Below are 15,664 nucleotides of genomic sequence, written 5' to 3'. Positions count from 1 at the left end.
TATGTGTGTGTGTGTGTGTGTGTGTGTGTGTGTGTGTGTGTGTGTGTGTGTGTTTGCCTCTGCCTTGGGTTGCATGTGTATAGTATATGTGTGTGAGGGTGAGAGAGTGTGGCTCAGCGGGGTGCCTGTAGGGAGAGTTTAGTACAGGGTCTCAGTGTGCTGCCCCTAACCAAGACGTGATATATTATGTAACCCTGCCTTAACACAGCAGAGTTAAGGGAGATTTAGCACCTTCAACCCTGCCTCTGCCCCTGCCCCTGATGACAGGAACAGAGACGGACTACATACAGTATGGCACTCTGCTGATAGTGTAAGGACACCATCTTTATAAAGGAAATTAGGTTCCCAATATGTGAATATTTCTTCTACTCTAGAACTTGTGGTTTGGGTTTGGGTGCCAGAGAAGTGATTCACAAAAAGTGCAGGAGAGAGCAAAATGGAAATGATTAAAGTGTTGTCATGCTCAGAAGCTCTCTGTGGAAGTGTTGTGTCAAAACAAACATGCTGACATATAACTATTTGCAATTATAAGCTTACTGAATAGCCTTTGTATCATAACAACATATATTTAATATGTCATGGCAGCTTAGGTACACATTGTTTGAAGCATTTTATATTAGTCTTTTTGCACTAATTATAAAGTGGTTATTAAAAGTGGCAACAGGGTCCAACCAAGCCCCGCCCCCCACTGCCACGCCGTCAATCCTGTCAGAGCTACCATTGAACTCACTTACTGCACTCCCTCAATAGATACATTATGTGCTACTGCTTGAAATTATGTTATTTCTATTAGATTTGATTTCAAATCCTTTGTCTGGCCAACACTTGATTTACTTAATTGTGATTTAATAGTTTCATTATGGGCACTAAACAACTCCATGGCTGGGAAAGTAATATGGAAAAGTTGATGATTTGGAAGAGCGGCTGCGCCTCGACTTGATACGGTTGTTGTTGTTGTTGTAATGGATCTACAGTGCTTGTGTGGACAACCCACATCTCAGCTCTGACATCTAATCACACATCTGCTCCGCTCGGAGCAAGCTGAGTAACAACTTCCTCTGCTTCTGATGCTGGATCATAGTTCATGCATTTCTTCACTGTTACTTCACAGTCAGTAGGAATTAGCTGACTTAACTTCTGCTCACGTAGAAAGCCTAATATGATGTTGATGCTTGCTGCCTTATTATAGACTTTGTGTCAAACACCTACATAACTTTATAATAAATCACCTCTGCCCAGATCCTCCTCCAATTGAATCAACATCAATAACTCTTTATAACTTTATACACACTTATATACACCTCAGATTGTAAAGCCCTCTGAGGCAAATTTGTAATGTGTGATATTGGGCTATACAAAATAAACTGAATTTAATTGAATTGAATTATATACACTGTATATACTTTTAATTGTCTTTATTATTTCATTTTCTTAAATGTAATATGTCCTGCTGTGCTGCTGATACAAACAAATTCCCCCTATCTATCTATCTATCTATCTATCTATCTATCTATCTATCTATCTATCTATCTATCTATCTATCTATCTAACTTGTTATGGTTCCAAGGTTTCCACAGATCTAACCATTGTATGCATGTTGGGCATGAGCCAACCTACGAGTTCTAATTTAATTAGACACACTGACATTACTTCTTCAACCAAGTCACTTCACATCTTACATTACATCTGCTTCTAAAAGCATAGCGGGTTCCCTCTTATCTTCTACCTGTTTTATGTATTTGGGTGTGATTATTATTGTCGCCGTGGTTAACAGTGCAGACTATGGTTCGCTTACAAATTGTGCTCATAATTGTGATCCATGAAGATGTTGGATTGTTTTTTTTTTAATGCCCTGATTGTTACTGCAGTATGAATCCCGTGTAAAAGGCTATAAATACTTCCTGTTCTTGGAAGTGAGAGCTTCCATCTGTTGTTTATTGCTGGGTTGTTGCTCTGTGCACTCTTTCCGGCCACTGTGGTCCAGTGAAGTGCCAAACACCTGACACTGTATTATCACCAAACTGTACAAACTCCGGTTTGATTCTTCACTTAAGTTAAATAAAATTTCCATAGCGAAAAAAAAAAGCTTGGTTTAGTCAGGATGCTTTGTAGTGTAGACAGTAAACATGTTTTGATTATGTAAGCATGAGACCTCAACTGCTATTTCGAAGAGTGTGTTAAAGTTCTCAGATCACCGTCACCAACATGTGCTCGACACATGGCGAATGCACTTTATTTGGCACCTGATGTGGGGAAAAACTAACATCTCAGGAACTAAGTGTGTTTGTGAGTGTGTGTACGTGCGTGTGAGGCACTATGGTGATGTCATGGGGTACAAGGTGGTCTGCTGCAGACGCACATCCTGTGGCTTCTGGTAACGGGCACCAAAAAATGTCTTTGCACATTTACAGGCACACCCACGTGCACACATGCACCTTTTTCATTGTTTTTCCCCATCTAACACACACACACACACACACACACACACAGACACACACACGCTGTAGATGTAGTCAATGTTCAAACCACACATGGGCACCCTACACCGTTACAGTTTTTTGCCACACTGTCATTTGCGTATCGCGCACATATGTGCACATCCTGAAAGGGCTGAGCACACAACAAGGGAGGGGCAGCGTCCCTGTCCAGCAGCGATTTAACCTGGCGCTGAACAATATGGAGCATGACAGTAGTTTCCGTCAAATTAGTATTTATGTAACAGATGATGCAGGCTCGGAGGCCACCGTCCACCGTGTAATTAGTTGAGGTTTTGAAGGACTCCGGTTCTACATGTGAAAAAGTACACACAACAGATACTTGCAAAGTAGCGAGCGTGCCCGCGTGTACAGATATATTAAAAGCTTTTCTGGGCATTATATATTATATTATTATATATATTATATATTATACACACACACAAAGCCTGAGCACACTGACAACTATTGCATCTGTACGGCACTGATGTGACAGGTGGAGAGGGAGAGTCATGGTTTGGAAGAGTTTAATACTTCCACACTGGTAATTAGGGAGGAATAAATATTATCCAAATCTGATTATAATGATGATGTATTAGGGGAATTGAAGTAAAAACAAATACCTCATTTAAATAAATCGTCTATTGAACATTTGTTGGAAACTCCCTGTCATTTGGGCACGATGTAGATGTGTCTGGTGTTGGCCTCGGTCCCGGTCTCATTTCCTGTCGGCGGCGAGGAGCAACATGTCTGACTCACCCGGGCGTACAGTGGCCCGTGAACTCAGAGTATTGCACATTAAGAAATGCTCAGATGACACAAGCCAATTTAAAAAAAACATCAACAGTTGAACGACGCGTGGACCACATTTAGAAAACATCTTAAACCGACTTGTTGGCACACGAGAATGTCAGTTGGATGACACGCGCGCGGCAGTTAGAAAAAGTGCTGCAAATACAAGCAACGCAACGGAAACTGTTCCAAGGGGGACACTTAAAAAGTGACGCGCACGGCTGGGAGGCATGCTGCCTTTGTTGGTAAATGACCAATGTAATGCTCGTGTGAGGCATCACTGATGTTTGTGAAGATGTCTCTTCATTTGCTGGTGTTTTCTTAATATGCTTTGGATGAGGCTCTTAGAGCCACCATATGATTGTACTGACCAATTCCATTGGTGCAACTTATGTTTAGGGTTTATTGTGGAAGCAGTTTTCCTACTTTCTTTTAAGTCTAGTTTATGCACTATTTCTATTGTCATAGACTGTCTTGTACTTTATTTGACCGACTAGTATTTCCTATTTCCACAGTGAGTTGGACCTTTGGGAATTGTTGTCCACGTGATGATGACAATGTTTTTGGATAGATAGGCTGTGGCTTTTAGGTTTGTATTGTTTTTTTTATGCCAGAGCACATCTGTGAATAGGTTAGTTTCTTTGCTAATGGTTTAAAAAAGGGAATATGCGACTTTTGCATTTCTCATATTGCAGCATTGTTTTTCTTTTACATTCTTTTTACATTTCAAATATATTTGACAATGAATCTGTGGACGTTACTGTGGGGAATTACATTTGTGTTGATTCTAATGATTCTAGAAATTAACATCAAAATCATGCTTTGCATTGCTCATATGTCATGTTATTTAAAGCAAATGATAGACCGACCTTTATGTGTTGGGATAATATACCATGTGTCTGGAATGGATCATCCCAGTGCTGAAATCCCACCTCGCTGTGTCAAACCGAACAGCGTAACAGTCCTATAAAGGGCTATTGTCGGGGCCCATGAGAAAAGTAGCACACTTCAGTGGACCACAGTCACACGTTGTGACCGTGGATATCATTTATGACATGATCTCAGCTTTGACGAGGCTGTCCAGAAAGCTATTCCAACTTTTTCGGGGACAGTAAGACTCTTTCCATTCCATCATTTTACTGGCCATCGCGTGTCGGCTACTTCTGTCCTTTATCTTTCCAAAACCTTTATGTTTGTCTTTAAGTGTCTCTCTCTCTCTCTCTCCTCCACCTCTCTTTTGTCCCTCACTTCAGTGTGAGATTCAGCACTACAGAGGGTCTCTTTATGCACTCTGCTTGTTCTGGATGGCCAAGCTGCAGCGGTGCTTACTGGTGAGTAAAGTCTGATAAGGGCTGCTGACAGACAGACAGACACACAGACAGACAGACACACAGACAGACAGACAGACACACACACAGACAGACAGACAGACAGACACACAGACACACACACAGACACACACACAGACAGACAGACAGACACACAGACACACAGACAGACAGACACACAGACAGACAGACAGACAGACACACGGACAGACAGAGAGACAGACAGACAGACAGACAGACAGACAGACAGACAGACAGACAGACAGACAGACAGACCGACCGACACACAGACAGACACACAGCCAGACACACAGACAGACACACAGCCAGACACACAGACAGACACACAGCCAGACACACAGACAGACCGACCGACACACAGACAGACAGACAGACAGTGTTTGTGTTTCCTCTCTGCAGCTCTCTCTGATTTTAATTATATCCATAACCAAAGTTATTGAGGGAAATAACAGATCAGGAAAAGACAAATATTGTTATAAATGAAGGCTGTTTGTGGTCCTTTTGTTGTTCAGACCTACAATGAACATGTATTTTAACCAGATGGTGACTAAGAAAACAAATCTAATATATAACTTGATTTTAATCTGCAATCCGTCTTCACTTCGGTTTGAAACTCCAGCGATCAGTCGGATTAGCTGCAGCGTCCAATCAAGTAACTGATGAACAATGAGGAACCCCACGCCCGTGCCTCCTCGCTCCTCGCTCCTCCCTCCTCCCTCCTCGCTCCTCGCTCCTCCCTCCTCAGAGCAGAATAGTGGCTTTGTGCCGGATGCAGAACAACTTCTGGTTCAAGGAAAGAGCGAGGAAACGACAATTAAGAGACTTGGGATGGACCCAGAGACAGAAAGAGATCAAAGCTCAGATTTGAGACAAGAGGAACTCCGAATAAAAAGCTCCTTTGTTTGTGAATATTTGACTTGCACATGGTTGACACACACACACACACACACACACACACACACACACACACACACACACACACAGGGACACACACACTGTTATGATTAAAGTCCTGTCATAGCTTACAACAATATACAGAGGAATGCATGCATCTCCTGTCACGTCCATATGACATGGGTCTTTCTCACAGCTGCTTGAGCCACTGGGCCAGCACTTCCTGTCAAGAAGCAATACAATTCCATCTCAGCATACCAGTTATTAATAACAGACAATAATCCTTATTTTGTGTTTTGTATGAGTACCTAACTGTCAGTGCCTTTCACAAATATTCACATGAATCATTAGACAGAGCAACACCTACTTGGTTGTTATTTTTAAATAAGTATTTGTTCAGTCCTTGTATGTGTGTCAGTGCAGGTTATGTATATAAAGCACTGTATCTGTGCTTCCTGGTGGAATCATTATGTTTTTTTCTCTGCCGAAGGCATTTCAGGCCGATGAGGAAGCCATAGCTGCCAGATAGTGCAATTCATCTTCTTCTGCTGACCTCTGCAGAGGGCTCACAAACTGATTTGATAACAATTTGTTCCTGTTTCCCTCTTGCCGTTTTCCCCTCGCTATCCTTCGCCCCTGACTTTCTTTCTTTTCATTTTTTTGTCATTTCCTTGCTGTGCCGCAGACTACAGCAGCTGCTCTTTCTGAGGAATTTGGTACTCTGTAGTAACTCACAAGCTTGTATTGATCCCTTCTTCATATAGTACTTTTTGTCTTCTTTCTTCCCTGAGCAAAAATACAGGAAACACAAAGGAAGAGCTAAAGTCAGCGTACTAGCACCTCTACATCTAATACATCGGAAGTAATGGGAGGCAGATTGTGTTTATCTTTGGAAAGAACCAGGCTGTTCACCCCCGTCTACAGTCTGCATGTAAAGCGACACTCTTGGCTCCTCCATCATATTATTCATACTTGAGAATGCTAATGAGTGTATTTCCCAAAAATGCCAAACTGTTCCTCTAAGTTCTGATTCACTATTTCGTGGCCTCATTCCAGCTATTCACAGATGTGATTGTTTTTTTATGACTATGCGTTTCATATGTGTGTCCCTGGCTGTGGGGTTAAAGCGTGCTGCTCCTGTGATACAGAGAGCCCATTGCAGGCCTTCCGGATTCCAGGCTTTCTCGGTGGCTCCACGCACATCCAAGCATGAAACCTAAAGCAAGCAGATAGCTGTCAGTGCTCGGTGTAAAATCACCCGCAGTGGGAAAAGGCCATGAACCATCGTTTTTTTGCATTCGGGTGGAACAGTTGAACATATGAAGCAATGATTCTTGTCATGTAACAGCAGCAGTTGCTCACCCTTCGCGTTCTTAATGGCCGCTGTTTAGTTTGTTCACAGTGGGCAGAAAAATAACCCTTCGTGGCTAAAAAAAGGCCAACACAAATACGAAACACATGTTAAGACGTGGTTCTCCAGCAGTCTAAAGATATCGGATTTGGTGATGATTGTGCAGCTAGGCATGAGTGTGCACCAAGCTCTTTGTGTTTTCCCATATTTATCTATAGCATGCCTCGTTTGTGACTCAGCAGCATCACCACTGAATCCTAAAACATGGGTGTAGATTGTTTATAGTTCCCACAACAGGCTGTTGTCTGTTTTCGGCATTAGCAACAACAGATTATAATCCTTTTTGTCTTTCCATTTCCTGTATAATTTTTCTCGCTAACGTTTTACCAGTTAGATCTCAAAACAAGCAGGAGGGGTTTTTTTGGGGGGGAAATATTCCGCTGAAGCTGAAAAAGATGAACGTTTATATCAGATATAGCTGTGGCTTTTCACAAGACATATTGTTCGTCAGCACTAGGTTGTGTATAGACAATCAAGAGCAGGGATAAAGTGATAAACAAGCCTGTGTTGCCAAAAAAAGTAGAGAGCTTAAAAACATAAATAAAACAGATTTGGCTTGGTTGAGCCTCAGGGCCGAGGGATCTTTATTGTAAACAAACAGTTAAAGCAGGTTGTTTTTTCTGGCTTCGTTCACTCAGGCAGAACCTTCTGTCCCATTGGCAGCCAATGTGGTGCTAAATATACAGTTAAAGCTCCCAGTTAAGATAATGTGTTATAAACCTCAAAGTAATAGGTTTTGTAATATGAAGTATTTAAATCCATCTTTAATTAAGTTATAATTATAAAAATGTTAAATTATATACCATACCATTATGTAAAACTCCAATTTCACAGTTACAGTGTTAATTGGACAGCTATTTCTTATCCATAAGAAGACTTGATGACAGACAGAGGAATGTGTATTTATGAAAAGAGAACATCTTGCCAGTGCTAATTACGCAAAAATCTCAAAACAAAGTATGTGTCACGACTGTTGTAGCCAGAGAGAGAGAGAGAGAGAGAGAGAGAGAGAGAGAGAGAGAGAGAGAGAGAGAGAGAGAGAGATGACCCAAATGCCGACAACGGTGCAAAAGAAAAAAGTAGGCTGTAGGCAGGGAGCTCATCTAAGGACAAACCAGTACGAACCGATTGGACACATGAGGAAACAATCAGGGACAGGGCAGACAATCACAGGGGCAGGAAGTGCAGGGAAACAGAGGACACGTGAGACGAGGACTTCAAAATAAAACAGGAAACAAGACACAACAATCCAGACCGTGACACTACTCGTTGACAGCCTTCCAGTTCCAGTTGTGTATGACACATTTGTCATGATGCATTTACACATCTGTATCTGGATACTTTTTTTTTTTAACTTTGACTAAAAACACATTTCATTTGTTTTTGAGTGTTGCTGACTAATTTTGTAATAAAAAAACATCCCATATGCTGGTCATTCAACACAATATAATGCTTTATATTAATGTCCTGTTCACACAAAATCCATTTCGTAACCCACTTCCCTTAACTTTCCTAAGCATCTTTAGCTTTTTTTTAAATAACATTTTCGTATGGGAAGTGTCCCCCTCCCGCCCGGCCCCAATGGATATATTGTTTAATATTATTGAGTATTCGTTATCAATCTATCTGTGAGATTTAAAAGGACCCCACCATTTGATTTCTTTTGCAGGGATGTGTGGGAAAAACCACTGGTCAGTCAAAAGGGCCATGCAGGCTCTTTATCCATAAGGAAAAGCTGGCAAGACCACTGGTGTCGTGCCCACATATCCACAAGCTGAGAGGAGGTATTTAAAAACTGCACAAGCACTCTGGTGCTCTTTGAAAGGCAAGTGACTCGTCCAGAATTAGCTGACTGAGCATGCGGTTTACCGGAAATCCCTGACAGCATCAGAATCCTGTAATTACCAGTATTTTCTGATTCTGACGTATGATTCTTTCTCATTATTGGAGAAGTATAGGGTTGATTACTTGTCCTACTTTGGCTGTGGTTATTGCTGTTGAAATGTTCTACCGCACAGCTCTTCATTTTAAAGCTAGATTTCCGGAGGCATTCAGTGCTCTGGCAGCCTGCCAGATAGAGTAGAGTCTCACAAGGTCAAGAGTCATACCTGTTCAGGTCAGAACAAGGCAAAGTCACAATGGCTCAAAGAGTAGACCTTTAAATGTTATTGATTATACTGCAAAATCTCCCCCCATATCATGCACCTGGAGATCAGTCTCTGTGCTGTGCTGTGATATTTGATTCATCAAATGATGGCCATACTTTTCCCTTTAACTTTATATTCAGGAATCCTGCCTTTGGGTTGAAACCAGGTGATTCTCTTTCACTCCACATGTGGATACTTTACCAGCTCAAAGTCCCTCACTTGACTTGTTTCACTTTGCTTTCGGCTTCATTTAACAACTGCTTCTTCAAAGTCAGAGACATCAGATGACTCATCTGGGGTGTCGTGGATCAGTTTACTTTGTCAAGTGTGAACACTAAGTACACTAGTTTGAGTTCCTCCCAACATTTTTGAAATGCACTGTTGGTTGAATACAAGACTGATCAACCGTTATCCAACAAAACAAGCAATAATGGATTCAAATGTGTTCATTACTTCAAATGTGTCAGTTATGAAGTCTATGGGTTGTCATGCGGCATCTTTGTCATCTACAGCGCTAGTTTACCCTTCAACTCTTTTAAATAATTATACAAGCATTGACATGATTTTCTCATGAATTTCATGAGTCACTTCGGTTTCCTCTTTTGTTAACATTGGAAATGATTCAGTTTTTTCTTGTCACACTAAGTATGTCTTTTTATTTATGGCTTCAGGGCTGCAAAGCCGCCACAGTCAACACTACTTTGCTGGGTCATCAGTTGAGCGGTACACGTCCCTGTCATACAGCATCCACGGTGGCAACCACTGGTGTCCACAAATGACATGCTGACTGTCATCCTGGAGTCTTCCAACCCCTGAAACTCCTATACATATGTGTCCTCCTACTCCATTTCAGTAACCCAAATTTTAGGGGAGCAATAGGTCCACAAATTAGTCTCCCTTGCACGTCTTTGGGCACCTGCAATAACATAGCAACAACACAGCCTTTCTATTTATATAAAAAAGCTGTCTGACCATTGTTGATTCCCGAGTGACTGAGAGGTGATGTGGAGCAGGGCGTAGTGGGTGGAGACCCTGACCCGAAGCTTAACGTCCTTCTGTAATTAGGTAGATGGGTCGCGCTACGGGTCTTAAGAGGGCCACTCCCTCACTCCAAATCAAAGGGTTGAGTAACCACACACACATTTCACTGACAAACACACACAGAAAAGCTTGTTTGTAACCTTTACACGCTGACTTTGTTTGCATATGCTCTTTATTATTGCGCAAATGTTTTGTAACCATAGACATGTGTCAAGTTCAACTGGGTGCGTTTCACACAGCTGGATCAGGCAGAAGTTATGTCATTTCATTTTTCATGAGAGAGCTATCCGTCCATCCATCCGTTTGTGTTGAACGTAAAACCTACGCTCTATATTCGGAGCACACGCGTTCGTTCTCTCATTTGCTTCTGCAGTAGATACTGAAACTACAGCAGGATGTAGAGGTGCTGGTCACAGTTTTGGGAACCTTTAATCTGTTTTTTCACATGCACACTGCATTCCAGTGCAGCAGCTCTGTAACCTTCCATCTTTTCTTTGAGTCGTGTCCCACAGCGAAGCGGAGTTCCCTTGAGCTCAACACTGCTCCATATCCTCTTGGCCGTATTCTCGACAACCATTCCTGTGTGGTTTTTTCTGCTCCCACCTCATCCTATTCTGGGGTGTGCTCTTTCCTAAACTCTACTTAGCTAGGTCGCCAATTTCACAAAGCAAAAGAAATGGTCTATGCTCTAAATACATGTTTATGAAATTCCCGAACTTTGCTGCAACATTCCTGAAGCAGGCCAACACACCGAAGGGAAAATTCCAGAGCCTGAAGGAATTGTTGCGGGATGACGCCCGATGAGTTAGTCCTGTGCAACTGTAGAGATCTCGATACGCCGTACAGTTCTTTGGTTTGAAATGAACTGTTAATCCAATATTGATGAAATACATGTCTTACAGACCAAAGCTATGTTTTCTCAATGTCAAAGAATATGTATCATGTGACAGTATTCTGCTCACAATCACACATTTCCCCTTTTTCAACATTATCTTTCTTTCTGCAATCATTTTTTGTTTCTCTGCCTGGTTCCTGTCCTCTGGATCTTTGCCCACATCTCAAGATGTTTTTTTTCAAATAATTCAAATGTGGAAAAACAACCAAGCTAATCAGAGCTTTGTAGTTAAATCATTTTTTTACTGAAAAAAAAAAACTCTGCTCAGTTAATAAGGTGACAAATTGATGTAGGTGGTAATATTCTATAACAATTTCCTGGACAGGGCCGACACCGAACCTTGTTTTTTAATTCATTTTCTTTTTGTGCTAATTTGATGCTTCTACTTATACAAATACAGGGTTCACAGTCACTGAGCACATACAGGATTAGGGCTAGTGATGTTTGACAGTGACTTGCTGTTATGTGAGTAGAGTTTATGAGGGGAAAATAGTGAGCGATTGGTTCCCTTAGAAGATTCACAATAATTAGATCCTGTTGTTTTTTTATTCATGCAGAAAATAACATGTATGGCAATAATCAGCTTTACAGAGTTCCACATTTTATTCTATATAAATTACATTGCTTATTATTTCAGCTTGTGCAGTACTACTTACATGTGTTGTTCAGAAAATCTAAAAATGGATTTATTGTGGAGATGTGCAAATCATACGCTTGTATTTGTGAGACACAATTTTTCCTAATTTAGTAAAGGCTTTCAAAAATATTGATGTCTTTTGGTTCATTTGTTTCTTAGACTTTTCTAGGTAATACGTACACTTTTTATTTTTATTCGCTGATTAAAGCCCTCGATGCATTACTGATTTATGTTGTTCATCTTGCAGTATTGATTAGATAATGTACTTAGGTCTGGTTATGCAGCTGCTCTTAGCCAGAGGCGATAGATCTTGTGACACAGTAATCCAATTAACCATTTAGCTACAGGCCCATGCATACCTACACTCCAGTTAATCACATACACACACACACACACACACACACACACTACATACCATAAGCATGTGGATGTTCAAAGATGACACCGACCTTTGTTTAATTTGGGAATTCTTCCCTTTGCCCTTTGCCCTCTGCTATTTAGTTATTTCTCCACTTGACCATTGATGACCTGTGTGTTTCTGCACGTTACATTCATAGTGTATTTTCAAAATAAACCTCTGTGTTTACGGAAAACGTACAGTATCCGCTCGTTACATGCCGTCTCTTGTCAAAATAAACTTCCAACATTGGATAATTCTGTTTTTAGGTTTACGTGCGCAACACAATTACTTTGTGTTTGTCTGACACGTTCATGATTCCATCCCAAACGCCCTATTTTGACTTTCTTGCTAAATAAACTACTTCAGTTGCTCTGGCCGCCTAATAATGACACAGATGGGGTTTACATTGGCACACCAGACAGACACTAAAGAGTGCCTCGCTGCATCGTTATCACTGACAAGCACATTCGGGAGGTGTTGGCCTCCCACAATCTGCCAGAACAATTTCAGTGCTCTTTGGTGTAGATTTTACAAATCTTATACAATAACTCTATTGATGAGATTGAGCACCAATCTTCCTAAAGAAATTCACTCTTTTGGTGTTTTAGTGAAGGTGGAGGGCACTGTCCTATCTGACATGTTGATGCAAAATGGTGCATGGGTGAATTATGAGACAATGGGACACACACATGCAAAAGCTTTGTTCACAGTTGTTTTACAAGAATCTTAACCCTGGAGTTGTGTTGCCCATTAAAACTATTGTCCTCATCATTGGGATGAAGAGAGGCTTAATCCTTTTCCAGATCCACAACGGCACGCCCTTTTTACCAGTTATATATATGCCAAACCATTTCAGTATTCCACCCATTCATATTATAAGATTCACATACTTTTCATACCCATCCAATCAGAAACCTTGTCTCCTGGGAACATATGCATTGGTGTCATGTTAAGTAAATTCCAGTGAATGTAGGAACAGGTGGAGTAGTGTCATCGGCAGAGTGAAGTCAATGTTATTCAATCATAGATTGGTTATAGATCAAGTAAACATGAAAAAATAATACAAAATGCAGCTGCCACAGAGTACAAGATAATGTTTTTGAGGGCTGTGGCCTGCTTTGTTCAGTTTTGGAACTTGATATTAAAATGTTTGTCATTCAAGCCAATATCTCTGAACGTGTCATCCTCTTCCCTGACTTTTACCACTGGAGCAATGGACAATGGGGTCGATACAGTTACTTATTCATCCTGTTCATCTTCCTCTCTCTGTAGGCGGAAGGCAGCTGTCAGCTTTAACAAGCATCGTTCCCTGGAAAAAATTAGTTCCAATCCCTTATCCAAAATGCTAATGAGAAGCACACACGGGAGGTGGAGAGGGGTTGGAGGTCGTGGGGGGGGGGGGGGGGGGGGGGGGGGGGGGGGGGGGGGGGGGGGGGGGGGGGGGGGGGGGGGGGGGGGGGGGGGGGGGGGGGGGGGGGGGGGGGGGGGGGGGGGGGGGGGGGGGGGGGGGGGGGGGGGAGGGGGGGGGGGGGGGGGGGGGGGGGGGGGGGGGGGGGGGGGGGGGGGGGGGGGGGGGTAGTCCATGATGGATGACAGATCGGAGATGTTTGCCTCACTGCATCCTCGCCCTGCCGTGACCTCCAATGCTTCGGAAGAAGACCAGCAAACATTCCTCAGGAACACCGTGTTAAATCATGAACGAGAGAGACGTAGACATTTGCAAAAATACATTGAGTCTAAAAAAACACCCCGAAGGTGAGAATAGTGCAGCTGTGTCAGTAGTTATTCATCCAGCTCCTGGGGAACTAATGAGCCACAACACACATAGAAAGTCAATACGGTTCTACATTAACTTCAGCGTCTGAACGTGTTTGCGATATTGCGACAGAGCCAAAAACAGGCAGATTGAATCTCAGTAGGCTAGTTATTCAAAGCTTACACACCACTATCTTAAGTTTAAACAGTACTCACAAAGGCCTGCAATACACTTCCAGCTCAAGCATACAATAGCATAACACAAGTGTGCGCCAAGTGGGAACCTGTGGCCAGTTATGAACCGTGTGTTCATGCATCACATCTTGCTATTTTCATCTGTGTTGTTGGGATCACATTTCTCAGACAAAAGGAGAGATTGTTCTCTTATGTAATATTTCTTCTCTTCATATAGCTTTACACTTCTCCCACGCTCTCCAATATGTCACCCCACCTTTCTCCTGTGCGAGCCACCTGAATGTTCTGAATGTGAAGGGAAGCGATGTGTGTTTATAGATCCGGATGAAGTCCGAGAAAAGAGCTCCATTGGTTCAACATGAAACAGCTTCACAGCGTTCGATATACTGCATAAAGATGTTGTAACTCAGTCTTAATGAAAAAGAGTTACGCTGTTGTATGTGGGTCGCTGTGGCAGAGGATGACAGAGTTTCAGTTGAGTTGGGGCGTTGGTTTTTTGAGTGAAGTGCCACCTGTTTAGTGCAGCCTCCTCCGGGTGTGGCAAGGGGGAACATATGGAGGGGAACTAAAGTTTGATGACTCTGATTAATGTGTGCACGAAAAAGATCTCAGATCTTTCAAGATACAAGAGAGCAAAAACAAGTCTTGTCTTGTGTCTAGTTCTTAACATCAAAATGTAATTATTTATTTGCTATTTATCTTCTTATAAAATTGTTGGCTACTAATTTCCAAAAAAATGCTGTAAAACTAAAAGAGGTTCAAGAGGTTTGGGACATTAACTCTTGTCTGGGGACATGTGAGAGTTTAAGAGCGACCAGTATTGAAAAATGCTTCTTTTCATGAGGAAGTCATTAAACCCTGGTATCAGATCTGTACAAATTATGAATTAAAAGTATCCTTTCTGTATCGGTAATGAAAAAGTGCATCCTTAGTTCAAAGTCCTGCGTCTTGCCGCTATCTTTGTAGCTGATGTTGATGCCCAGTCATTCTTTTCAGTTATGATATTTGAGTCTTCTTGATGTATGTCAGAATCCTAACACGTATGTGTCTCTGCAGGTGAATCCACATATCTGGATGACCACGGACCTCCTGCTCCAAGAGTAAGTCTTCTCCTTTATCACTATGTTTGATTTCCTGTTACACCCCTTTCCCTCTTTTATCCCAATTTCTCCATTTTTTAACCTACCTTTCTTCCTCTCTGATGTGCTGCCCTGTGTTTCCAGGCCAGTTCAGGCCAGTTAGGATAAGGGTTCGGTCTGTGTGAACGGTCTGCGTGCAAACTCTCTCTAAATACCAACTAGACCTGGCTTCAGTGCTACAGTAGTGCTCTGAACTCTCTCTCTCACACACACACACACACAGAGGCCTTGTATTCATCCAGCTGCACGTTTGCATGACCATCTCTCCTCCATGCTCCGTCTTTCTCTCCCTGCCAACTTCTTTCTTCCTCGGTCTGACCCTTGTTTATTATCTCCTTCTTGAATCAGTCACCGCCTCATTTTCACCTCATTTCTCACATTTCTCACATTTCTGCTCCCCTATTTGTCATTATATTATTTCTCCCGTTCTGATCAAAGAGTCCGGTGGGCCTTCAGCACGTAAACGTTTGGTTACAGGTTAGTTTGTGGCTGATGTGAGCAGCTCTTCAGATTGGTCATATCTGTGTTCACTTTA

The 15,664-nt window shown here is 42.1% G+C and overlaps 1 protein-coding gene across 2 annotated transcripts in view; it reads left to right on the top strand.

The window, feature by feature from the left end:
- The window catches only part of usta (uronyl 2-sulfotransferase a), a 50,346-nt gene that overhangs the window by 14,538 nt on the left and 20,144 nt on the right, over positions 1-15,664 (top strand). For both annotated transcript variants that reach the window (XM_034527951.1, XM_034527952.1), the window contains exon 2: positions 15,047-15,090. In XM_034527951.1, the coding sequence (XP_034383842.1) occupies positions 15,047-15,090 (44 nt within the window). The remainder of the gene's footprint in view (positions 1-15,046; positions 15,091-15,664) is intronic.

Source organism: Cyclopterus lumpus, chromosome 24, assembly GCF_009769545.1.
Source record: "Cyclopterus lumpus isolate fCycLum1 chromosome 24, fCycLum1.pri, whole genome shotgun sequence".
Lineage (NCBI taxonomy): Eukaryota > Metazoa > Chordata > Actinopteri > Perciformes > Cyclopteridae > Cyclopterus > Cyclopterus lumpus.
Note: the sequence above shows the minus strand (reverse complement) of the source record. Positions and strands in the feature narration are given on the sequence as shown.